Raw genomic sequence first — 26,649 nt, 5'->3', positions numbered from 1 at the left:
ATAGAAGAGTATTACAAACCATTTAGTGAACACAAAGATGAGACCCTCAAATCAGTCTGCTGGATATTTTTGAGCATATAAACAAATAGTCCAGGTTAAAAAATAAATGTGGATTGTTTTCATCCCCTAAGAAAATTTGCAGCTATGCCAAGGAGTTTTCACATACTGTATTGCCCTATGAACAAAAGTGATCATAACAGTTCCATGAAGCTTAACAATTAATGCCCAAAGTAGACTATAAAATCCTTACTCTATTGTAAGAAAACTAGAACAAATCATAACAGAACTGGATCCCCTGTGCACAGGATATACAAAGTGTAAATGAGTTCTAACATGAAGCCCATTCACAGACCTGCTAAAATGATACTTCCTTACACAACAACCACTGTAGTAAAGCCTACTTCAACAGTAAACGTCTTTCCATAAACCCTAACTCTGCAGAGCTCATACCTCATTGGAAGAGAATGTGGACTTACACAGCAAGTTCAGAGTTCCTGCTCAAGATTTGTTAGCTGTCCTCCTACTCCACATATGCAACCTTTACCTCACTTACAGATATCACACACCACTAAAAGAGAGCCAAAAATTGGCCTTGCACAGAGAACACTCCAGGCTGAAAGAACTCACTTTGGACTTTGCCTGATCTTTCTGATGAAAGAGCATCTGGCTTTGAAAAACCTCTAAAAATATCAAAACAGATCCAGACCTTAAACACTCAAAGGAAGCCTGACTTCATGAAGTAGCAGGAGGAAGAAGAAGTGCTTTTCCAGTTTAAAATATCACTGTGTGAATACAGGCATTCATAGTTTTAATGTTCTAAGCCAAAAGGTGGTATGCATTAGGAAAGTGCACCTGTTCAGCAACTTCCCCAGGAGCAATAGGTGATGAAAAGCAGTCAGCCTGGCTTTTGGACTGTTACAACTAACATCCACTTTCTCAGAGTAAGATCTTAGAAAGTAATGACCAAATAGTTTGCTCTTCTTATAGCATTGGCTCAGCTGTCTCTATGATGATCCAAAGGGATATCATTAAATATGAGGAGGACTGGGAGACTGTTGTCATTTCACCCTGTGTACTGTTCAGCCCTGGAAGGCAGCCTGAGACTGTGATCAGAAGGGCCCAACAGAAACAAAATGGTAGAGGCAGGAAAACCATCCCTTCGCTACTAAATACTATCAATCAGCAAGAAATCATTTCCTTGCTGTGGAGGAAAAACTAAACAGTGTACAACAATTTCACTTACAAGCCCATGACTGAACTGGGGGTCAGAGAGGGATTTCTCCAGGCACACATGACTCCTGCAGCCAAATAACACCACTCACATGTAGGAACCTTCTGCAGGTAGGTAGCTACTCATGTGAGCAAAATCAAGCCTTTATTTACCATTCCCCACAGGGTCAGGTCTGCAGACCAACCTCCTTCCCAGCCAGCACTCCCTGCATTAGTTCAGTCATTCAGGCAGGCGAATGGCCCAGCACTGCGTCTTTATTTCCTCTCTCTCTCTCCTATCTCTTATTTGACTCCAAAATGAAAAGGAAGGAGGAGGCGGCAGGTTAGAGGGAAGCCTGCAGAGGATTCCTGCTCCCCAGATTAGGATTTAATTGTATTCCGAGTGAGTCCCTTCTGGTTGCGCTCAGTCTTTCAGATGAATGTTTCATCAGTATGATTAGGATCACATCCCTCAGTCTCGTCTATTCACACAATTGGTTGTGACAGCTCAGAGTATAGTACTCCCTAAAGGAAATATTAGATACCACCCTATCACTTTATTCAAATCATATTTTGCACTCCGCACTTTCAGCCTAATGGCATTCGCCCCTGGATTACTTATCTGTGATATCCAGCAAGCACTAAAATCCTTCCAATAAGGATTAGATCAACATTTATATTAGAGATATTATTATTACAAAGAGGTCTGTGGATGATTTGGAAGGTGGGCTACGAGCTTTGGATACTTGAGGGGAAGAGAAAAAGTGCAAAAAGAAAAAGGGAAAAAGCAAAGAAAATGAGGGTGGAATGAAGAGGAAACAAACAAACAAACAAACGAAAAAAGAGAAAAGAAAGAAAGAAAAACAGCATCGATGGTGGCAAACCCCAGCTCAGTGGGATGGATGGCACAAGCGAGGCACCGCCAGGCCCTGTTCCATCACCTCAGCGCCATTTTCTCCACAGAGTGGGGCTACTCCAACATCTCACCGCCAGCTTCCCCTTCACTCCAGACCGGGATGGGGCATTTTAGAGGAATACCACAGAGGGTGAATCCCCTCCTCGGCCTCCATTGCCGCTCTCCACTCATCATCATGGCCAAGCCGCGCTGAGACGGCCCTGAGGAGAGGGCGGCAGAGTCTGAGGGAGCTTCAAAAACACATCGCTACAGAGAAAGCCCTCTCGGGTAAAGCCACGAAGGGGAGGCAGAAAGCAGCGAGAGGGCTGTGAAAAGCCTGCATGGGGATGAGGCAGGGTAGGAGAAATTCAGACTGAAAGTAAAACCACCTTCACGTACACGAAAAGAAAAACAACAACAAAAAGAGCGGTCTGAAGGGATGGGGCTCGGGGTCGTTTTGTTTTCCCCGATGGGTACGAAGTGTCGGCGCTGAAGGGTGGGGTGGGCAGTGAGAGGCGAAGTTTCGTTGGGAAAACGGGTCAAGAGAAGATGCGGGGCTGTTACAACGAAAAATCCCCAAATACTTCACCGAGGAAAGGTCTCCATCCTGCTCAGCCCTGGGAAGAGCCCCTCTGATCTACCACAGCTCGTCCAGGCTGTTAAAATAAACATCAACACCGAGCTGAAGCATCTCCCCTTTAATAACGGAGTACTACGTGAGATAATCGTTAAATCGAAGCAAGCGGCCTCGAACCGTTAAGTGTGCTTCAGGATTAAGGAAAACGGACGGGGGGACCCCCAGCCCCGCTCTCGTTGTCCGGGTGTCCCCGCAGCGCTCCCCGCCCGCCCTGGGGCCGCCCCCAACTCCCCCAGGGGATAAGGAGCCCACAGCCTGGGGTCGGGGCTCTCTGCTGTTTGCCGCAGTAAATGGCGTTACGAAGCAAAGCGCAAAGGTAGTTAACTTTATCTTCCGCTAATATAAACAAATAGGCGTCCGGCTCCTTGATCTTTATTTAAATATAGGGTTGTTTATCGGTGTCATCCTATGAAGATTAATTAGCTGCCTTTATTCACAATTTGGCGTCTGACACCCCGTTTTAGGAATGCATTATAATCACAAGGTGTTAATTGGGGCCAGCCAGGCACTTATGTTTCTATTAAATAGTGTGAGGACTTTTCACAAGTGTTTTTTTCTTTGCTTTTTTTTTCCTTCTTTTCTTTTTTTTTTTCGGTCGCGAGTTGCAAACTCCTACGTACAGCCCCCCTCAGTCAGTGCCACGCTACAGAGGAACCGCACTGCACAGGGGCCGGCGGGCGAAGGGCTGCGGCAGCGGTGCGCTGTGCAGGGGGATAAAAGCGAGGGTTTATCCCCACTGAAAGGAGAAGGGGAAAAAAAACGAACAAAAATCGTGAGAAGAAAAAACTCTTTCTGCGGCTGCTGAGAGAATTTCGGCAAAACTCTTCCCGTCTCGAATCGGCAATACGCCTCTTTGGAAAGGCACCGAACTCGCTGCTAGAAATCTCTTAAGGAAGATGCTCCTCTCGCCCAGCAAGTAGGGGCCGGCTGCAAAAGTCCCCCCTCGATAGCGCTAATTCCTCCAACCCGAGTCTTTGCATTGTTTTGTTTGCGGCGGGCATCGCCAACTGCTTAATCCCATTACCGCCTGCATTTCCTCAGGAAAGGTGATGCTGCCGAAGGAGTCGGCATTCAATCGCCTTGCCAAGAGGAGCTTTCTCCACAGATAAGGGCGGAGGGGAGGCTTTAACGCGTTGCGGGAAGAGGTGGGGGCAGAACCTGAGCCGTGCCCCGCTCCTCGGGACGGGCTGGGATAGCACCTCTCCCCCACGTAGGGCGTAGGGGATATGAAGAGCCTCAGGGCTGGCAGCAAGCAAGGAGGGGAGCAAAGTCCTTCTGGGTAAAGGGAAGGACAAGAGAAGAGAGGAAAACCCCCATTTAAAAGAAGTAACATTAATACCATTAGCACCGTGTCGATGAGGACGATGCACGACAAAACAGCAAGGAGATACTTTACAAAAAGTGGCTGGATTTAAAAGCCATGACAACCCACCAATCCCCAGCAATACAGCACACTCAGATTTGTGCTCCCTTCTCCCCCCAGTCTGATAGAGCAAAGAAGCAGATGCCAGCCACACTCTCATCCCTGGCAGCACCACATTTATTAAAAATTACTACTATGTACATATAAAAGCAGAACCAAGTTTCACCAGGAGAATTTTGTGTGCCAGTGCTCTAGGGCTGATCCGTTTAAAATGGCTGAAACTATAGGCAAGAAGAGTGGGCAGGTTACATCACTTCCAGTTTGATACAGGGCAGCTGAAAGTCACTTTACATACACGCAAATAGAAAACTGCTAATGCTCTTCGCAATGTTCCATATGCTAAGTTTAACCAAAAAAAGAAATGCATTTTGAACTTCAAAGCACCACCGGAGGTCCTTCTGACTGAACAGCTATAGATCAACTATTTATATATTATTCCACAATATTCTACAGTGTACCTAGACAAAACACAACTGTACACTTGGATTTTTTGCCACCTCAATAAAGGTTAGGCTTTTGGGATGGAGGTATGTTTTCCTTTCCAAGTCAGCTTTGGCCACTGTAAAAGCATTGCTAGCACTAAGACCTTCACATTAAATTCCTGCCTGGAGCGGGCCTTATTTTAACCACCTCCTGCCAAAGAAAGCCTTAGCTGAGCAATGCCCAACTCAGCCAACTAATCTGCAAACAAGAGTTGAAGAAAACAGTTCTGTTTAAAACAGAATGTGCAGCCTCCCACCCCACTGCGCTTTACCAGAGGGGCAAGACAGGGAAGAAAGTGAAATTTGGAATCCAACTGCTATTTCCTCACTCAGTGTATAGATTTGATCAGGCCTCTGAGCCAAGCCAAACTGTACACTTCAGTGTCTCCAATAAATAAACCACCTTGTAGAAATCTGGGCTCCTGCTTACGGCTTTTCCTCAAGCTGTTTCTCCTAAGAAAAAAGTTGTATGGCGATTTGCTTTCCCTACTTAATTACCTGCAACAGTCAAAAAGCTTTGGCACCTTCTTTAGAATTGCACATGACAATTTAAGGTGGAAGGCAAGAGTCTTTTTGGCAATCGTAATGCAAAAGAAAGAAAACAAAGGCCACCCTGAAAAAATAGCCGATTGGAACAAAAGGATGCTTTAAGAACTGGTATAGAACGCATAGTAGCCCATGCCTTTTGAAGTGTCTTTGCTATAGTCCTCAGTATTAATGTCCTCACATTTCATGGATGGGGAATTTTCATTGCTGGAAGTGCTAGGGGAGAGCCGCCTTCTCTTACAAGCACCCGTGTAGACTCCAGAATCGTTGGAATCTAGAGACTTGATGGAGGGAGGAGTCTCTATCCAGGATGAGCCGATTTCTTCTTTCACCTTCTCCTTGGAAAGCTGGTCTTCAGAGAAGCCTGGAGGGCTTGTCCTGGAGCTCCAAGGTAATCCCGTGGTCATTTTTCTCTGGTAGGAGCCCCTACTCCCCCAGCCTGCCATGGATGGAAAAGTTGGGTCAGGGTAGTACCCCAGGGCGTGGGATGTCTGAAGAGGAAGGGATTTAATGCCGTAGGGGAGCAAGGTGCTAGGAGAATACTCAGTCTCATAGGAGTTCATGTCCAGTTTGTTGGCATTGGGCTGCTGCATAGGAGTAACAAACCACCGCTGGGGAGGGCTGGCTACCTCTTCGCTCTGCTGTGGGGACAGCAAGCCGTTGGTCTGCGGGACGGTTCTCTCACCATTGTAAAATCTGGTGGGGGGCAGGTTGTTGACAAACTGTTCTTGGAAGAACGGTTGCACGCTGTATCGGGCACCAGGGACAATCTGGTGGGATCTAGGAGAATCCGTGGGAGATGGAGTTAATCTGTCATTTTCTGAAGCTGTGTACATGCTACAACATAAAGAAGAAACACCGAGAGTTCTTTACAATTCCAAATATGGTATTGTAAAACAAACAGGAAGAAAGCAGCTGTTCTCAACAAGAGTCACAACCCCGTTTATCTGGATTTTCTATCAGCCTTCAGAGTCGATGCTGCAGTAGAAACAGCACAATATTGCTGTTACACATACCCACTGCTCTCCACCAGCCAAGCCATCTTAAATGAAAGGCAGCACTTTCAGAAGCCAGATCTGAGTATATGCACCTATAGTTTTTTAAAGGCCATTTGATGTCAGAAATTGCTCGCGAGGCAAAAATCTTCCTTACAATTGGAAGATGTCTATTGTGACACTAGCAGCAGATGCTTTGCTGCCAGCCTGCAGGCCAACAAGGTTCTACTGGGATATTTAATGAGAGCTCAGAAGGCCACTAGAAAGCGTGATCAAGACAGAGTATTAAGCAGTTAAATGGCCATTTATATCTCCAGACATATTTAACTTTTAAATGAGAGAGTGAACTAGAAAAACTGACATTATTTCTACTTCTAAATAACTTAAGTAGCATCTCCAAGTTTCTCTGCTCCTTATAAAGAAGCATTTGAGGGCAGAATTGCACTTCCCCACACGTCTGCAAGATAGAGGTAGCGGCATACTTACGAGTCATAGTTGTCTCTGAAGCCCTTCGCAAAAGGATTATGATCAATTTTGAGCTGAGTAATCTAAAAATGAAAGCAGAGCACAGTGAGTTGACACGCTGAACCCATGACACCTCATTATATTCTTGCCATTTCGCACAACCCATTCTTACATCGGTGTTTTGATAGGCTGTGACTGCTATGAACTGTGTTTCGGGGAAAATAAACGTTTGTGTCTTTGAAGAATCATTCAGATCCTCAACGCCATCTTCAGTCACTTCCACTATGTGAAGCCGAGGCTGGTACTTGTGTAGAGACTGCAGGACTATCATCTGAAAGAGTAGGAGAGAGCATTAACAAACTGCACCCTGCATCACCATTTACAGGCTGCAAGATTGACCTTCTCATCTTAGGAATGGAGAGGTTTTTCACTGCTACCAAATGAAACAAAGAGCTACAGCTGGCGTAGGCTGCTAATATGCGAAGTCCTTCTACATTTCGAGTGACACTGAGTTGAAGAAACTATCGGCCAAAGATAGAAATTTACACATCAACTTCTGACACTGCTTCCCCTTTTAAAGGCAAAAACAGGAATAAGGGACTAACAATATGCTAAGAAGGGAACAAGTGATGCTGCAGCTCTGTTTGCTGCATGGCACCGACACGGCTCCTGGGAGCACTGTCACTCACCTGTGCGTTGTTATTGTTGGCTCCCTTGTTGTTGGTCAGCTTCAGCTTGCCGAAAGAGATCTCCTGCCGCATCCAGTGCGCTCCAGTGTTGGGCGACTCCGGGTGCACGTACACCTTATTGCCTGGGGGAGAGCAGCGCGGTAGTGAGCAGCCAAATACAGCACGGGGCTTTGTTCCACCGCTAACCCCCGGTGTACCCATCCCATATAAGAGTGTCAAAGCGCCTGTAAAAGCGCAGCTCCTCCCGCAACGTGATGGATCTCTGCATCAGGAGCCCTGCTGGGAAGCAGAGCAGGCGGGATGCCCGCACTTACCCTGCATGTTGTTGTCGGCTTTGCCGCACGTCACCCATTTTCCCCCTTGGAAGCGCCAGTGGTTGGGGTCCGCCAGCACCACCTCCACGAAGACGTTGTAGTGGGCGGTGGGGTTGAGGCCCGTAATATTAAAACTCAGGAACGGAAACATCCTCCTGGAGAAAAGAGGGAAAGAATACGGCATGCGGGGCGGCCCGAGGAGAGGGCTCGGGCCGCGGGATTTCCGGAGCGGCCCCATCTCCCTCCCTTACCCCCTACAGTCTCCCCCATCCGCTTACCGGCCCTGCTTGGTGATGATCATCTCCGTCTGGTGCCGGTGGAACTTGAGCCACAGCGGCCGGTTGCAAAGGAAGACTTGCGCCCGCAGCCCGGGCCCGGCCGCCGGCACCCCCAGCGCCCCGAGCCCTCCGCAGGAGCCCGAGGCCGGCGGGTAGGGGCCGTAGAGGGCTCCGCCGGCTGCCGCCTGCCCGTACTGGTACCCGCCGCCTCCGCCGAACTGCGCCCTGCCGCCGGGCGGGCACACGGCACCCGCGAAGCTGCCCGAGGACAACACGGAGCCGTAGGGGTAACGCGGCCCGCCGGGCGCCTGGTACACGGCACCGTGCTGCGCGGAGGGCGGGTAAGGGAAGAGAGCGCAGGGTCCCCCCAGTTCGGCGACCGGCGGCCCGGGGGACTGCAGGTAGTAGCGCTCGGGGCTCAGGCTGTCCATGGAGTACCGGGCGGCGGCGGCCGGGGGCAGCTCTTCCTCCACGCAGGGGGTGGTCTTGCGGCCGTCCGGCTTCGGGGCAGCGAAAGGCGGCTCCCCCCCGTCGGGCTCGCCGAGCATGGCCGGAGCCGCCGCGAACTTCTTGGCCGCCTTGTCCAGGTCGAGATGCGCCGGGGAGCCCGGGCGGGGCGGCCCGCGGGACCCGGCTCCGCCGCCTCCTCCGGCTCCGGTCCCACTGCCTCGCCCGCCGCCTTCCAGCGGGTAAAAGGGGGCTCCCGGCAGGGCCCCCCCCGCCGCCGCCAGCAGCGGCTCTCCCAGCTGCATCCTCAGCGGGCGGCGGCGGCTTCGCACAACCTCCGCAGTAACCAGTGCCGGCCCCGACCCGTGGTCGCGCAGCGCTGCGCTGAGGCTCCGCAGATCCCATTTATACCGGCACGCCGGGCTGCTCGGGCCGCCGGGGAGGGGCTTGCGCCGAACTGCCTCTTCACCGCCCTCCACCCCCGCCGGCCCATTGGCTGGGCCGGGTGACACTAATTTAATTAGACAGCTACTAATTGGAACAAGTCACCTGTGACTCTGGTGCGCGTGTCCCCCCGCTCCTCGACCCCCCCGCCCGCAGCCGGCGGGTCTGCCCCACTCCCGTACAGCTCCGGGGGAGGGCTGCGCCTGCATCGCCCCCAGCAGCGGGCCCGGCTTCCCCTCCCCACCTACTACCCCTCTTCCCCCCTTCAAAAAATAATAATAATAAATAATAATAAAAAATAATAATAAAATAAAAATAAACCGAAATTCTACATCTGATCTGGGTGGCAACGGGCGCACAAGGTTCTGGCGCAGCAGGGATTGGGGGGCCAGAGGGAAACCGGGATTGGAGCTAACACCAGAGGGAGGGATGGAAGACGACCACCCGGCGGGCCGCTGCGACGGGGCTGGCCACCCCCAGACCCCCCGGGGCCGTGCCGCCGTTCGAACAATTGGGGTTGTGCTTCAGCCCCGCCGAGCGGCTGCCGGCCCCAGTTCGCTCCCCGGGCGGCATCATTCCCGGGGAAGTGGCACGTTAGTGGGGGAGTCTCGTTGGGAGACGGGCAGCAAGTTCAATGTTCGGGAACTCGGTGGAGGATTCTCGCAATGCTCTTTCAGCATCCCCGTTCGGGAAGGCAGAGCGGGTTCTGTTGGGTGCCAGATCCCGCTCCGTGGAATTTATCTGTTCCGCGCATTTCTCGAATGGGAACATTTTGCTCTGAAGCGCGATGGGGGGGAGGATATTTAGGAATATTGAGGCGCCCGTGCGGTTTACCACGAACGACTTTGCAGCTCCCAAAGCGCAGCTCCTCGCCCTCTCCCCTCAGCCCGGCGCGTCGCGGGTATCGCCGTGAAATCCCTGCCCCCTCCCCGAGGCACAACGTAAAGGATACCCGCTGCGCAGCCGGGATTTCGTTGCCGTGTGGAAAGACGCGCGGGGAAGGGACCGAGCTCCGCAGCTCTCCCAGCGCCGAGCTCCGAGGAGCCGCACCGGGGCCGCCGCAATTAATAACCGACAATTAACCGAGCCTCGAGACTCGGAACCGAGGCGCTGTTGGGCCGTCAGGGGGGCTCGCTACGTGCCCCGGAGCTGAGCGAGGGACCGGGGGAAGCAGCTCCCGCTGTGCCCGCCTCCGGCTGCGGGCACGCACATACGCATGTGAGGAGCCAAGAGAGGGCTGGTGGCACCGGCACTGGAGCATCTCCGGCCCTACCCTCCTGTTCTCTCCGGGATAACAGTATTCCCAATTTTTGCGCCCGAACGAGGAACACAACAACAAAAGTGTCCTACGCTCATCGCTTCTGCACGGAGCAGCGCGGCCGCTGGGCGCTGTTGCCCCTTCCCCGGGCAGCTCCGGCCGGGCGAGGAGCAGGAGGGGCAGCGCCCATCAGGCAGCCCCGCTCCGAGGCTGAACGGAAAGGTGGGATGGGGAGCGATCCGCTGGGCTCGGCGGAAGCTCCGTTAAGGCTCAGCTGCCGCCCCCCCTTCCCGTAACCGCTCCGTCGGGCTGCCCATCTCCGGGGCTGGTGCAGAGGTGGAGGAGGTTTTGCGAAGCTGCTGGATAGGGTTTGAGGGAATTAATTTTACAACACAACTGCCACGATTTGAAGCAGCCTTGCAGGGCAGGTGCCGTTCAGTTCGAGGCTGCTGGGTTTTTTTCCTCCAGATTTCCCCTGACCTCGCGTTAGGCAGAGCCGGGCAGACACCTCCCGGTGCCGCTCGGATTTCCCTTGAGCAGGGAACCGGTACGGGGGAGGGGATAGGAAACCCGTGGCCATCCCGCAAAACTGAGAGCTTTACGGTTCGGATCGAAACAAGCTCGGCATGAAGTTTTCCTAACGAATTACGGTTTCCTTGTGGTTCTCTGCAGAGAACAGAATACCTCAAGCTCATCTCGGACCAGTCTCGCCTCAACCCCCGCTTTGGGACCCTCAGCTCCTACCCGGACCGGTGGCAGTCGGGGCAGAACCCGGGGCCTCGTTTCTCTGCTTTTCGTCCGTTCCAGGCTCGGAGAGCGCGGACCTTCATTTGGGTACTCGGTCACACAACCCGCACGCTGAGGAAAGTCAGCGATTCTACCCGTAGGTTAAAGCTGCCGCCGCAGCCGCCTGTCAAACTCTTGGGACGCTGTCCCTGTTCAAATCTCCCCTCCCGGAGGGTCGGACGCTGCCCCCCGCCCAGCTACGATTCAGTTCTGTTCCCGATGCCCCTCCGGAACGCCGCCGTGCAGAGCTGCGGGGTGTTTCGATCGTGCGTGGGACAGATTTCCGAATGGGTCCCTCAGCCGTGCAGGTGTTATTTGACAGACAGAGCTGCAGAAGCAGCGGGCTGGGGAAACAGAGAGACCGGTTAGTAAAACTATCAGAATAACCCCCAAACCACAAAAAGAATGTTGAAAGAAAGTGCAGGTCTTTGAAGGGTTACAGATTATCTCGATCTGTTGTGCTTTATTCAAATATACTCCCTGGGTTTATTCAAATAAGGAGAACATCTGACTAAAGGAGCCGTTCCAGAATGGAGCCTCAATTACGGCAGAGTGATATTCTCCTCTTTGCCTTCAGGATGGGATTGAGTCCTTTCCTGTTTCTTGGAGTTCAGCGCTAAGAAAAGTGCTTCAGCAAATTGTTTAAAGTCATGGGGACTAACGGCTAAACTGAAGCACTGAAGGGCCTAGGAGGAGACGAGAAGGTGAAATCCATATAACCTATTCCATCAGGTTACTGTGCACGTATACATACCTTCACACATCACTACATTTAGCCATATATATTCATTATCCTTATCTATAAGAGCATGGATACACACACAACTGTTCTACTGATAGCTTAAGAATTCCAGTTAGCAGAATGCACTATGCTATCTATGCTCCTGTCACCGTGCTCATCTCCTGGAGTACTGCTGTCACTGCAGGATATCCAGGTCCTGGGGTCATTTCCTGAGTGCTACATTTGAACTGTTTCTATGAGATAATTTGTTTCCTTACTTGATTTCCCTTTTCTCATTTTGGTGGGGAAAAAACAATGACAACAACAACAAAACTTGCTGTTTCTGGACGCCCTCCTCAATCTGCTGCCATCCAGTTCCCCAGGGGCTGCAATACTTTCACCTTTACAGCAAATCTGTGAAGGGAGTTCGCAGGTTTTCTCTGGACACCCAACCTGCCCTCCCTCTCTCATTGATTCAACTACACACAGAGCATGGGGCTGGGCAAAGGAAGGATACTTAGAGATGCCATCCTGAGGCTTGCCTCACTTCCCCTGTCCTTCAGAGTCCTTTTTGAAATCGCTAAATCAGAGAATTTTCACACAAGTGCTTCTTCCTTTTTTTTTTTCCCTCTTTTCTTCTTTTTCCCCCTTTATAAAATCTTCATACCTTTCTTTTCAAGGCTGCAGAGCACTTACAGCACGCACAATAATCAGAGGCATGTTAGTATGCTTGGGAAAGGCTCAGGGCATTTCAGCTTGATTCTGAACCTCAGCGAGTATTTTTATGAAGAAGCCAGCTCCATCCTCCCTCTGCTCAGGCTGTTTCAGTCTGTCACATGCAGACACATTAATCCTTCATGGGAATGTTAAGAGACTAAATTAATTTGAAATGCTTCCCCCTCCCTCCCCCCCCGCCCTTTTATTTTTCTGTTGAGAAGTGTTGCCCTATAGCTGCAAAGCTCACTGATCCATTTTGGTTTATGACATGTGGGATTCTCTGTGCGTGGAAGTATACAGTCCTGAAGACACAAGAAATGCAGCTTCAAATATACTGTGAGGTGTAAAAAAATCAAACCCCAAAGGGTAAAAAGCCAGAGAGCTGCTGTTGAAATATATATGTACATACCTTTAATGGGAGAAATCATTAGCTGTACAGAACCAAAGAACTATTACATTTAAATATTAAGTGGGGAAGGTTTCAAATTATCAGCTACTTTACTGTTTGGTAACCGATTAAATTTAGCTGCCAAGTTATTTTATATCATAACCAATTCAAAAAGGCAGAATATAAACATAGCCATTAAAAAAACGTACAAGCCCCATACTTATCGTGGGGCTAATTAATAAAAATGAGAAGGATCAGAGCACCCTTTTCCAGACAAGGTGTTTGGAATAGGAAGAACAGGCATGAGACATTGGATCAGGAGATGAGCAAAACAACTCAGCATTTGAAAATAAAGCAGTATTCCAAGTAGTCTTATCAGTCGTGTCCTTTTTCTAAGGAAACCATAGCTAAAAAACCCTGTATCTTCAGCAGCGATATTGTATTAAAGGGGACGGCAATCATCAGTAAAAGCTAATCCAGATCTGATCCTAAGCAATGAAGGATGGCAGTGTAACACAGACTCTGTGCTTGAACCACATTCTTGGCGATGGATAATTTTGCTATGTGAGATCATGTAGCTACTCCTTGTTGCTGGGCCTAAGGCATCCTGCTGGCTACAGAAACAAAATATGCTTCAGAAAGTGTAAGGCTTTGCAAAGGAGGAGCTTTTGTCATATTCATAAATATCTGGGGAAGCTACAGAAGGGAGATGGGAAAAGAATTCAGTTGGATTTAGTTTTGAGGTGACGTTTCTTTCTCGAAATGGAACTGTGGAAACCCAGGGAGAAGAAGAGACTGAAATTAGGATCACAGAGCCAAACATAACCACGAGCAACACTTCATATTTGTATTATTCATGCAGAGGGATCTCCAAACAGCTCTCCTTAAAAGCGTGTGTTTCACCCTCCGATAAGCCTAATGAGGGATGCCTAGCACCTTCCCCTGGTTTTAAAGCACGATCACTCACTGGCTTATAAATCAGTGCCAATTGTCAGCCTGACAGCATGCGATGGAAGTATGGGAACATGCCAGGACCAGCAACATGGCTGTAATGGCTGTAAATCCGCTCTGTTTGAGCTTATTTGTATTTACATGTCTATCAAAGAGAGCCATAAACAGCTAATTTTGCTCGTCTGTTTTGGATCGGAAATGTAGAATCAGAATCATATTCAAAGAGAGTGGACACAACTAGCCCGCTTAAACAGCAGCAATTAGAAGCAGCACCCCTAAATCCCATTAAAAGAATCTCCGCTTTTTGTTCCAAAGCTCTAAAATGTTACATTTTCATCATGCCAAGGCCCCGACACAGCCAGGCCTAGCGGGGATCCGCTGTTAAACAGCCTCCTCGACTTGTGGGTAGCGGCTGAACGCCCGTCGGAAGGAGCAGCGTGCCGCGGGGCACTGCGGGTGCCCCCGCCCCGGGCCTGCCTGGGGGAGCTCCGGCCCGGCCGGGTGTCAGCCGGCGCTTTGAAGCCCCCGCGGCGGGGGGCTGCGCTCGGCATTGAGGGTTCAAGTGCCCCTAAGCGTTTCTAAGTACCGGGTTTGCTGGGCTATGCGCCTTCACAACGAGCTGATGCCCGCAGGTAGCGCTCCGAAACGGCCCATCTGCGGGCAGCGAGACCAAAGGCGGAGCTGAGCGGGGTCGTTATGGGATAAAGGGGGGGGTCAATGGGCACTTTCTTCCTCAGCTGAATTCCGTCTCGGAAAGCCGCTCTGGCAGAGGTGCGTCCCGCACAGCCTGGGCTGGGCTGGGGCAGTCAACGCCCATCAGAAACACGTGAAAGAGATGCTACGGGCAGCCCTAGCCACAGTTCTTTGGCAGCAGAGGAGATAGAAGAAAAAAGAGTCACGAAAAAGAGTAACTAACTTTCTGTTCAGGTTGGATATTAGGCAATATTTCTTCGCCAAAATAGCAGTGAGGCAGTGGCACAGCCTCCTGTCCAGGGAGGTGGTGCAGAACCACCCTGTGGACGTAGTCAGTGGGAATGGTGGGGATGGGTCCACGGTTGGAATGGATGATCTTAGAGATCTTTTCTAAACTTAATGATTCCATGGCTCTATGAAATCCGAAAGGATGCCAGCCACCACCCTCCAAACAAACAAACAAATAAATAAAAACACCACATAAAAAAAAAAAGATACTGAACACATCCCTCACCACAAAACCAGTCTCGATTTTGCCACTAGCCCCATGAAAGCATCCGCACACCATTTATCTCCTATCAACTCCAGGAAGTATGAGCGCCACTCTTTCTTCTTAGCATGGATGGTCGTGTTGATCCTAGCACATTACTGAGGGGAAATTTTAGCTTGAAGAGGTTGAGTTATGCAGATGAGGACAGATAAATGGGCAACATCAAGGCAGAACTTCGAACCATCACACAAATGCATATCCTTCCGTCCTTCCTTCCCTCCTTCCTTCATTCCCTTTCTTTCTTTCTTTCTCTCTTTCTTTCTTTCTTTCTTTCTTTCTTTCTTTCTTTCTTTCTTTCTTTCTTTCTTTCTTTCTTTCTTTCTTTCTTTCTTTCTTTCTTTCTTTCTTTCTTTCTTTCTTTCTTTCTTTCTTTCTTTCTTTCTTTCTTTCTTTCTTTCTTTCTTTCTTTTTTATTTTTTTCCTGGTCTTTACTCTTTCCTTTCTCCATCAGTCACGTTTCAGGTAGTTACTGGTTCTCCTGCTGTCCAGAGCTATCATGGATTAAAGGGCAGAAAAGGAATGGATGTAATGAATATGAAAAGCACGTCGAAAAAGAGCAAGTCTTCTGATCTTTTGTGGTAGGTGTTGGCCTGAATTAAAATACAGCCTCCTTTAGTAAGACCCATTAGAAAGCAGCTGGTGGCCTGATAGGAGTAGTCAGACCCTGATGTCACAGGGTGGTGGGGTCTCAGTGACATAATACTATCATGGCAACATTTCTGCCTACTTTACACCTTATTGAGCCTACTCAAGATAAAATCCCACCTTCCAGTTATCCTTATATACACCCTAAAACAGGGTTGACAAGCTGTGCACCGACCAGGAAAGTAAAACATTGTCCTGGAATTATGTTAAAGGTCGGAGGACTGCAACCGCTCCATCCCAGGGGTTGGTAGCTGCTGTCTTCCTATGCACGTACTGCTGGTGACCTGGGACCGTGTGTCAAGGTGAAGGACATGCTTTTCTTTCAGTCAATATGGTTACAAGAGAAGGAGCCTTCAATGCCTCAGGCAGATGGCCTTCCTTCATCTGTCAGCCCTTGGGAGCAGGAGTGGGACATCACTGTCACACCAAGAATGGTCAGGGCAGCAAGAACTGTTGTTCAAGTAGCAAAGCTGGACTTTGCCAAGAAAGGTAAGCTTTGTTCTATTCGAGCATTTGGTTTCTGTTAGATAGGGCTGTGCGTTTGCCAGGAAAGTGCTCTAAAGGTCCAGTGACCTGGAGCTCATACAAGCAGCCTGACTTTTCATTTCATCACTTTTCTGCCTGTGGTGCAGTAGGTGGGAGGTGCCAAGGGTAAATTTTACTGAATTGCTTATTTGCTCACATTAACAACTCTGGGGGAGTAGTTGATGAAGGGTGGATGTTATAAGCCCCTGAATAGAACAAGCATTGCTAAAATCCCATCTTTTCAACAGAATAATACAAAAAGCCTCCTGAAAACACGGACAACTACCCACTAGGGCAACAAATATGTACATTTTAGAATGAAAAAGGGAAAAGACGTCCTGAATTTCCATTAGTAGCTGATCAGTTCTGGAAATAACTGTTTGCTTCATTTCATCTTTCTCCTTCTAAGGATTTGAGTATTGCCTGTCACATTTCATAGCACCATCTACCAGCCCCGATTCAGGTGGATGGCAAGGTATTCCACAAGGAGCATCCGCACCAGGCAGGGAGACGCTAGTGGGCGCCACAGCAAGGCACCGTCCCGGTTCGCTGAGCAGTCGGTCAGTCCCTGGGGCTCTCCGATTCCACGCTCTAAGAAAGTGGCCAATTATTTTTCTGTCTGAAAGAGTCTGTGATGTGGCAGAGAATGACAGCTCCAAGGGAGAAAACACCTCTTCATTAAAAAGTGCTGCTAAGCACACTGAATATCCAGCTCCCGGCACCCAGTTGCACGATGGTTAGGATGAGAGCCAAGAAATTCTGCATTTTCACAGACTGACATGTATATATATATGTTTATAATGTATGCACGCACGCTCACATGCACACAAATACATAGCGTGCACACACACACAGTGGCCAAAATTCCTTGTCTGGCAAAACTTGCCCTGAAGTCCAGTTTTCTTTGGGTTTTGGAGTGATAGGGATCATCTAGGAAAGAAACACTGCAATTGGTTACCAGGTGCAAGAAAAGACTCAGAGTCACAGGAACAAAGATGATCAGGAATGTGTTGAGTGTAAGGCTTTAAAAAAGTGGAGAGGAAAAGCAATAATCTGTTTTGCTTACCTCAGTTTGAGAGGCTGCAGTGAGTAGAGGGCTGGGCTGCGACTTCTATAAGCTGTGTTTGGTTTCATTGCCTTTTAAGTGATTTTAGTGATTATACGAGTTCACCTTTATCTATTAAAAATTATCCCTAATGCAAAGATGCAAAATACAAATGAATGACATGAAAATGCAGCATTGAGTTTCTTGGTGAGATATGCCGTGTTGTGGAGAAGAACCACCCTACTGCTGAAGGCAGGGAAAGCGTAAAATGGAAGTTGCACTGTGGATGTGGTGTTTAACAACCCTCCGTATTCTTTGACGGTGCCCAGGCACAGTGAGGTGTGGGCTCAGCAGGTAGCTGCCCCTCACCCATGAGACAAATTACACGAGATACCTCAGGAACACATTCCAGCTGCGCTTTAATCCAGGGGCACAGCAATGCATTGAGAAGGGGATGGACTCACATAGTTAATGTTTGAGACAATGAGAAAAGTGGAAATCCTGTACTGACAGAGTGGATAAACCCCTGTAATTAAGCCTTTCTTCATTGTCATGACCAAATTGTTAGGCATAACCTTTTCCTAACCTTCCTTGCACTTTTGAAACATCTTCCCCTCCTTCCTTCCTTCCTTCCTTCCTTCCTTCCTTCCTTCCTTCCTTCCTTCCTTCCTTCCTTCCTTCCTTCCTTCCTTCCTTCCTTCCTTCCTTCCTTCCTTCCTTCCTTCCTTCCTTCCTTCCTTCCTTCCTTCCTTCCTTCCTTCCTTAATTAACAGATTACAGCCACTGGTTTTCAGTAAATATTTTAAGACAATCATTTCAGTAAATATTTTCAACACCCCAACCTTACATTCTTCTTCCTACGTTTTGATGCTGTTTTTTGGGTATTTATATTCATTTATTTTCTGCCTTAAATACACTGTAGTGTATTGCTAACTGTAACAATATACCACTTTTCTATGCTTAGCATATTCATTACATTGTCTTCCTCTCAACTTCTTGATTTGCATGCAAGAAATCTGTGTAAGAGCAAATGCAATCTGCAAGCCAATAAAATCCTGTCCCATGGGAGGCAGGAGTCAAAGTGATATGCCTAGCTTGGATGAAGAATACAAAGCACATAAAGGAGAGAGGTCCAAGTACAGTGTGCCAGGTACAGAAAGCTGCTGCATGAAGAAGCAAAAGGTCTCGGCTGTATTTCTAACAGACATTGGTGTTACTGATGAAACCAGGTCATGAAGTCTACAGCTCATAGGTATCATAGAACAGCTCAGGTTGGAAGGGACTTTGTAAGATCACCAGGTGGTGGTTTTCCCTAAAGCTCTCTACCTTGACATGGGCTGCACATGACTGTCTGCATGGCAGGGGCTGGGGCAGCAGTGATGTGCTGAGCAGGGCAGCAAGCAGGGGCTTCATGCAGACCAGGCTGGATCCCTCTGCAGATCTGACCTCAAACACCCGGGGCAGCAGCAGTTACACCTTTCCACCAACTCTTTGCTGCCTTCCTTCCTCTATGCTTACTTGCATAAAACAAGAGTTAGAATTTCCCAATTCGGAATCCCAACAGGCAGCAGCAGGTTGAGCCCAGCTGCTTTTTCTGCCTCTCTCACTGAAGTGATGCCTGGTGGTATTTGATAGGAATAAGAGCTAGAATGATGGGCTCGTTTGCAGGTTAGTAGGGTTTTGCTTTGGGCCATACCCCTTTCTTCATTCACTCCAGTTCCCAGTGGTGGCCAGCAAACCTTCAATTGATCCATGCCAGCCATTGATGGGATCTTCCTAATAGAATCTTCTTAAAATGCATGCCCTCAGCCCAGATCCCAGGTTCTACTATCTGTCCAAACCAAGACGTGAAAGAAGAGTAAGGTGACTCCACGAACCTATACAGTCTGCTAAAGCCTTTCTGAGGCCACAGTCTTGTAAATGCTAGTAGTAGGCTTGTGTACCTGAACTCTGAGCAATGGCTTTGCCAGAATAGTCCTTATATTGCACCCCTATTACACATCCTCTCATCCCAAGTGGATATGAATCTGCCAGGAGCTTCTTATTCCTCTGAAAAGACATGGAATCTGGGTAGTGACACTGAGCTGAAGTTTGCTTCAGTCTATTCATTCAGCTAGTGACAGTGGGGTATCTGTTATGACCTGACCAAATAGGTGACTTGCAGAAGCATCTTGATTTGGGAAATTCTGACTTCATAAATCCTGAGAACAGTTACAAAGATGAAATTGAAACAATGATTGCAACAATGAGCTTTAAAAAAAAAAATCTTCAAAATGATGGTACTGGATACATGGAAAAACAAGTTAAAGAAAAAGATTACATAAGGGCATTAGGTATAGCCACACTGCTACTAAAGCGGTCTGCTTTAAAACATCCTTGCAGGGGCATTTGAACAGTGACAGCTGAAAGAAAGTTTCACAATTACATCAGCTTTGTAGGCTGAACTGTTACTATCATTCACAAGAAAATACTGACGGCACACACAAAAAAAATCATGACAAGGCTTTCCTCCCGACATCCCCCCCCACCCTGTCACATCTCTCAGCAGCCATGGGAGCAGCTCTCCTTGTCACGGCTCATGTGAAGCCATCAGAGATGTGGCAGGGCTTCCACCTGTAAGCTCAGACTAAGGTGGGGTCTATGGTGGGATCTATTGGGATGGTTCCAGGCTGGAACAGCCCATCTTTGTTGGTATCCTCAGCAGACAGAGCCTGTCTAAAGGCTGGGAGCCAGGCTGCAGGACCTAAGCAGCCACATGTCTGCCATTTCCTGTTATAGCTTTGCTCTCCTTGCACCAGCTCTACCAATAGGCTTCTGTTGCAGATGCCGATGCTCTGCAGTGGAACATGCATCATACTGAAAACTGGGTGTGTTACATCCCAGTGGATATCTGCAGAAATGCTCTCAGGTCAAGTCTGGCTACCTCACTTGGCTCAGCTATCCGCTGATTTTTTTTTCCTCTTAGCACTTTCTTCTAGCACATATTCCAATATGGACAGAGATTAATAAACACCTCATTCATGGCTACATAGGCTACATTTTCAGAAGGAGTAAAAGTGTTTGCAGCTGGAATACAGCTTTATTTTATTTTATTTTATTTTATTTTATTTTATTTTATTTTATTTTATTTTATTTTATTTTATTTTATTTTATTTTATTTTAATATTTTTAGTCCTGATCTTATCATTCACTCAGAAAAAGCAAATACAGGTTTTATTTTCCAATCTCCTTATCCCCTACAGGTTGTGATATCTTAGGTGTAAATTCAAATTAACACATTCTCCCATCTGGATTTCTGTGTATTTAAATTGGAGCCTTGGAATATTTTTTTCTTTCTTTCTTTTCAGAATAAAACAAGCTTTCGAGCAGCTGCCACGTTTGGGGAGCAAAGGGTTGGGCTGTTGACCATGTTCATGTCTGACTAGGAAAACCACAGCCAGAGCTGAAATTACTTTGTCAACCATTTTTGCACATTGCATATTTCGCAGCCTGCGGAAATGGTATCTTCATAGGCAGGGCGAGTTAGCTGAGAGGTGTTTTGCTGTGACTTTGTTCAACCTTATTCTTACCGTGGGTGTGCCCTCCTCAGCCTGCTTCTGCCCTAGTTTGGGCAGGTCTGTGGGCTGCTCGGGCTGAGTAGGGCATAAGGGCAGAGCTGGCTGGATTGGGGCTGGGGGAAGGCCACTCTGGTGGGAGAGATGTCCCAGGAGCCTGCCCAAAGGATGGAAAACACTGGCAGGCTGCTGCAGCACTGTGCAGGAGGGTTTGTGGCCTCATCATTCTCTCTCAGTGGGAGGGAGACAGAGAGAAAAAGCTGTGTTGAACTCCCCCCCCAAAAAAGATTTCCTGCCAGAAATCCAGTGATATGGAGAAGCAGCTGCTCTTTGGCCTCCTCCTCACCCTCTCTGGAGCCTCAGTTGCTCCTCATGGGAGGGTACAAGGAGGAAACCTCATGTGGGCATGTGATCCTTGATCCCATCCCTCTTCCTCCTTTCCCGTTGCCAACTCAAGGGGCAAAAAGTAGCAAGTCTGCCTGTGCTGCCTTCAGCTTGCTCAGAGAGAAAAGCTTCAAAAGCCACTTGGCACAGTTTGAAAGCAGCCCCCCAGCAGCACCAGCAGCCCTCCAGATTTGCTCCCAAACCCTGCCAGACCCACTGTGTTGGGCTGAGGTGGCTGTTCTTTGGCCATATCCCCATAGCAGCCCCAGACCTGCCCACTCAGGCTATGAGGGAGCTGGACCCCTGACCATACCTCCTCCAGCCACCTCTGTGGGCAGTCAGCACAGGGTGTGCTCTGGTTTTGGCAGGAGGCTGGTGGGAATGTGACAGGCCATGCTTGATGACATGATCACAGCTTTTTTTAAAACAAGCTTGTGCCGTGTAAGCTGAGGCAACTCAGATGATGATTTTTTTTTTCTGCTAGCTGAAGCAGCCCTGCAGGAAACAGACAGGAAGGCAGGGCAGGGTGCTGCACCTCTTGGTCCCGTGGGCAACAGTATGGGAAGAGCCTGCTGGTCTTCGGGGATGCTGCCATACTCTGTGCCCCAGCTGCAGCCGTGCTACACAACCCACTGCCACCACGTCATGTTTTGCTCTCCCCCTGACTGAAATCAGTGCCAGGTCTTCTCTGTCCTGACACAGTGCCACCACACTGTGGGAATCAGGTCTCCCATCTGCAATGCAGGGTAAATCAGATGCTGCATCCACATGCAGCTGCTGTTCCTCCTGTTCCCAATGCACCAAAGAAGGTTTCTTCAGCTGTCTGTCCCTCAGCAGTGGGCTGTTGCGCACCAAGGTCATGCAGCCATGTCCACACACTCAGGATTATAAAAACATACAATGGCTTGGAGTTGGGAGTGTCCATAAAAACCATCTAGTTCCAGCCCACTGCCATGGGCTGCTGCCACTCACTATATCACACTTCCCAGGTCTCCGTCCAATCTGGCCTTAAATGACTCCAGGAATGGAGTATTCACAGCTTCTCTGGGCAGCCTGTGCCAGGGTCACACCACCCTCTGAGCAAAAAAAATTATTTCTAATATCTAATCTAAATCTCCCCTCTTTTAGTTTGAAGCCATTCACCTTTGTTCTATCACTATCAGTCTGTGGAAAAAGTCAATTGCCCTTCCAACTATAAACTCCCTTCAAATACTGGAATGCCATAATGAGGTCTCCCCAGAGCCTTCTCCAGTCCGAACAAGTCCAGCTCCCTCAGCCTTTCTTCATAGAAAAGGTGCTTTGGCTCTCTGATCATCTTTGCGGCCCAACCCTGAATCTGCTCCAGCAGCTCCACATCTTTCTTGTGCTGAGGGCCCCAGGTCTGCACACAGTACTCCAAGTGGGGACCTCGTGAGTGTAGAGAAGAGGGGGACCATCACTTCCCTTGCCCTGCTGGCCATCCCTCCTCTTTTGATGCAGCCCAGGATACAGTTGGCCTTTCAGAATGCAAGTGCACACTGTTGGTTTGGAGGACAGCATGGGCTTATCATGAGAAGAACAATCCTCCTGGCAGCAACTCCTGCTCCATTTGGGGTCTCAGAGGCAGCGTTACACCTATGGCATGCAAAGAGGTCCTGCCTACTGGTGTGCCATTCAGAAACAGCAGTGTCAGCAACACATGCAAGGAAAAGAAGGTGGCTTTTTCATGTTGGCATCACTGCCTATATAACATATGTGTTCCAGTTTTTCTATAGATTATGTTAGCCTTACAGCCACATCATTCAAAAGATGTAAAAGAAGAAGTACTTCTAGGGAAAAGCAGAACTCTACGCACCTTACTATTCTGTACTGCTGTTTTTAGACAACAGAAGTCCTGGAGGGGCTGAATATTTACCTCCCTCAGCTTCCACAGTAACTTGCAATTGAGCAGAAGGTTTCTACAAATATATTACCAGGATGCTTGCACATGGTAAGTAAATGAAGCAGCACTGAAAGAAATGGCTTCTATATTTAATTTGCTAAATAAGAACCAACTTCATGCACTTCAATAAGGAAATTAGAGTTGGGGAGCAGTTGGGATGTTCTGTTTGCTTTTCCCCAGAAAAGAAAGTCCCCAAAGAAGCTGATGCTGACCAGTTTCAGCCTAAAGTAACAATCTATCCAAGCAGCTTATTAGAAGATCAGCTTGCTTGTCTTTTTGTCACATTATCTTCAGATTTGATGCTTTTATTTTTTTTTCCACAAAATGCTCTTTTCAATGAGAAGCACTGGGCTTGGCAGAGTAATGGTTCAAAGAATCTCATGACTTGCATGCAGACAAGGCAGATTAGAGGTATTAGGTGGTTGTTACCAGTTTAGTCAGCCTAAGGCACCAGGTGTGGGCACAGCTCTTCGCTATATGTCAAAGACATAGCCAAACCAGACCTTGCTGCTCACACTTTACTTACTCTTCCCTTGCTTCCAGCACAATTATTTGCTGTTTTGCTCAAGTTCAACGAGTCTTTCCCAGATTAACCAAGAACATCGTACATTTCTGCAATATGATATGATCAGCACTTCAGCCCTGTCAGTGGTGCATCCAGCATAATCCCATCTCTGCTTCAGTCCTCCATTTCTGTCAGGGGGAAGAAACTGAGACACAGAGCTCTGTGCTTCAACAAGCCTGAATCAATAAGGTTAGAAATATTCAGAGGAACCTTGAAAAAAAAAACAAAGTAATTAAGTTCATCAACAGTTTCTCTGTTTTGTTAGTACAGTGAAACTTGAGCCAAAATGGAACACAGAGTAAAGACCATATGTCTTCAAAAGGATTTCCTTTGAACTACATACAAACATCAGTTCAGCAGATTATTTCATTAAAGGAGCTGAGGTTCCGCACTTAATTTATTCCTGGCCTATTGCACATCTCACTGCATGCAAATGTCCAAATGTTTTCTGCGGAAAAAGGGAAAGGTTTTGTTATTTTAGCAGTCTCGTTAAGCCCATCAAAGAATCATTCTGACTTTGACTTCTGCAATCCTGATTTTATGGGGCAAACTGGGTGTTGCAGTCGTTCAAAACACCTACTCAAGTTGCTTGTTTTCTGCTGCTGGGTTGGTACCTTATGGTATATGCACAGTTTCAGGTCTGAGCTGGTGATGCTATAGTAGTAGGCACAGCATCATTTCTCTCTGGCTCGTGCCCTGGCCCAGGGGAAGGAAGCTGTAGTGCTTTGCGAAGACAGGAGCCCATAGCAAAGCTTGTTGAAAAACAAGTGGAGAGGTGGGAGGGATCAAATTCATGGCATAAGCAAATACTCTACAAATCATCAAGAGACTAACTCGATGGCCACAAAGAGATTTTTGTCAAGGGTTTTATACAGCTAAAATCAATTCATTCACTTCATCTGTTTTGAACATACTGGAGATGCAGCTAAAGATGTCACAAATGGTTAGAGTTGCCTGGAAACCTTCAAGGTGTCAATTGACCATATTTTTAGGCGCAGGAATGTTACATGGACACACCACGATTTCACCAGCGATTTCTTTAAAAAACAAATGGAGTCAGAAATCTACAAGGGAATAAAAATATCAGGAGAGTGAAGCTGAGTTGAAGCAGGGTAACTCAAAATCAATATTTTGCTTTTAAACTCTTAAGGGGAGGCCCAGGAGGGCTGCACTCATTTTGTCCTCCTTCCTTATTGTCCTCAGAGAGTTGGCTGAGAAGTGACAAGGCTGCTCCATACTTACTGCAGGACATTCCTCACTAACAAGCCACTTGTTAGAGTATTCAGCTGCTGCTTCCCTGCCCAGCTCCTGGCTTTAACTGAACAGCATCAGGCCATGGTCAAGCTTGACACAAATACAAAGGGGAAGAGGCACCTTTACTTCTACCACACACGCATGTTGGATTCCCCCTGCCCACTTATGTGGCAAGCTTGTTTCTGTGCATAAATCTGGGTCACTGCTCTTCCAACACCCCTGGCACAACCCCTGCAATTTGTACTCAGAGACTGAATTCAACCTGAGGTCATTCTGGGCCACTGGTGACAGGAGGAGGTGGCCACAGAACCGCGTTGTGCCCTTTTCACTTGTGGGTGTGTGTGGGTGGCTTTGCCCACACACTTAAGTGTTTTTCCAGCCCAAGGTAGAAAAAGATCAAGAAACTTCTGCTGTGCCATTTTTTTTTTAAGTTCCTACATTGTAAAAAATGTGTTCAGGAAAGGGTACAAGGGCACAGGTCAAAAGCCTTCAGGCCATTGACTCCCCAGATATTTCCCTGGTACCACATGCACTGGAACTAGGCAGTGCTGCCAACCTGAAGTAGGTCTCCCCAGCACCAGGGGTACAGGGCGCATAGTTTGCTGTGCTCTGATTTTGGACCAGACAAAGACATTGAAGTGAAGCATCCGTGTAACAGAACCCATGTCCTCATGTGCTCACATTTGATGGACTTCAGTGGCCAAGACACAGGACGGAGGCATGACTACAGATGTAACAAGAGCACTACTTTTTTTTCCCCTTTAAAGAACTTTGGAGAGCAGTGTCTGGCCAGCTGAATGATGGATGTAAAATTAAAGACTCCACCCTACCATCATCAACCTATGCATTCCTCTCACCTCTGCAAGACATGGAAAAGTGCCTTGTGGCCCTGTGAGCACTGACCTTGGTGTCATGAGGGCATGTGTCATGGTAGAACCTCTTTCCTCACCTACTAGGCAGCATACACGTCAAACTTCAAAACCATTTCATCCAGATACTAAGGTGACGGAAGTTTCCAAGCTCTGGCCCCAAGTCTCGAGCAAAAAGTGGGGTGAGCCTTTACTCTGTGCTCTTGGCAAGCCAGTAATCCAGAGTTAGTACAAGCCATCATTGCCCTGCTTTGTCCATGGCTATTCTGGTCAGCAACAGCTTTACTCTAGGTTTTGACATTATATCTTGAAGAAATGTCATCAGAAACACCTGCTGCAGCAGACACCAACCTTTAGAAACGTGGCCCAACAGAGTAGAGTAGGGAGGCTGGTGAGGTTCCCATCTCCCTGTCCTGTGTGGTTGTAGATGCAGCCACAGGACTTAGGTCCTGCACACCTCAGCAAGGAGGGGAGCTCTCTGGTGCAGCTGAAGCATAGAGCTACAAAATCTTGGTCCTTTCAATCCCTCTCTGGCCACGTGTCACCCAATCACCCCACAGACCAGCCAGGCTGGGCTGCCTGCTCTCTGTGGGATCTGATTCCTGGTTGCAATAAAGAAAATTCCAACCAGATGAATATGTTCCCTTTTATGAAGTGAGTCCTTCCCCTTCTCCTGCCCACCGGTGATTTCCAGAAGCTGTGCAGGGCAGACCCATAAGCACTGCCAGCTCCAGCCTCAGCTGAACGTCTGCACTGCTGCCCAGCAGAAAACTCACAGCAGAAGAGCACAAAAATGCTCTTGGTTTCATTCTGTCTTTAGTTCTTTCTCCTACACGTTTCCACTTGTTTTCTTAATCTTGTACAGGTCCGTAACATACTAAATTTGGTTTACTCCAGCTCCACACCCCTACCGATGACACTGAAATGAACTACACGCGGCTGATCAGACTCCAGATACCCAGCGAACAGATGTGTGTGTCGGTGGCACTTCATTAAGTC

The 26,649-nt window shown here is 48.3% G+C and overlaps 1 protein-coding gene across 2 annotated transcripts; it reads right to left on the bottom strand.

Annotated features, from left to right (window-relative positions):
• Positions 1 to 4,263: 4,263 nt before the first annotated feature.
• EOMES (eomesodermin) lies at positions 4,264 to 8,856 on the bottom strand. Of its 2 annotated transcripts, none has more exons than XM_015854010.3 (6): positions 7,934 to 8,856; positions 7,656 to 7,810; positions 7,342 to 7,463; positions 6,825 to 6,983; positions 6,674 to 6,735; positions 4,264 to 6,029 (listed from the first exon to the last, which is right to left on the bottom strand). In XM_015854010.3, exons 1-6 carry the CDS (start codon positions 8,683 to 8,685, stop codon positions 5,294 to 5,296), a joined length of 1,986 nt encoding a protein of 661 aa, XP_015709496.2. In that variant the 5' UTR covers positions 8,686 to 8,856; the 3' UTR covers positions 4,264 to 5,293. The 2 variants fall into 2 exon arrangements, with proteins under 2 accessions (XP_015709496.2, XP_015709497.2); XM_015854011.3 differs by having other exon boundaries at positions 4,264 to 5,972; positions 7,934 to 8,783.
• Between the last annotated feature and the right edge of the window lie 17,793 nt (positions 8,857 to 26,649).

Source organism: Coturnix japonica, chromosome 2 (genome assembly GCF_054131305.1).
Source record: "Coturnix japonica strain WE chromosome 2, WE-NBRP24, whole genome shotgun sequence".
Classification (NCBI taxonomy): domain Eukaryota; kingdom Metazoa; phylum Chordata; class Aves; order Galliformes; family Phasianidae; genus Coturnix; species Coturnix japonica.
This window is presented reverse-complemented; position numbering and strand designations above follow the sequence as displayed.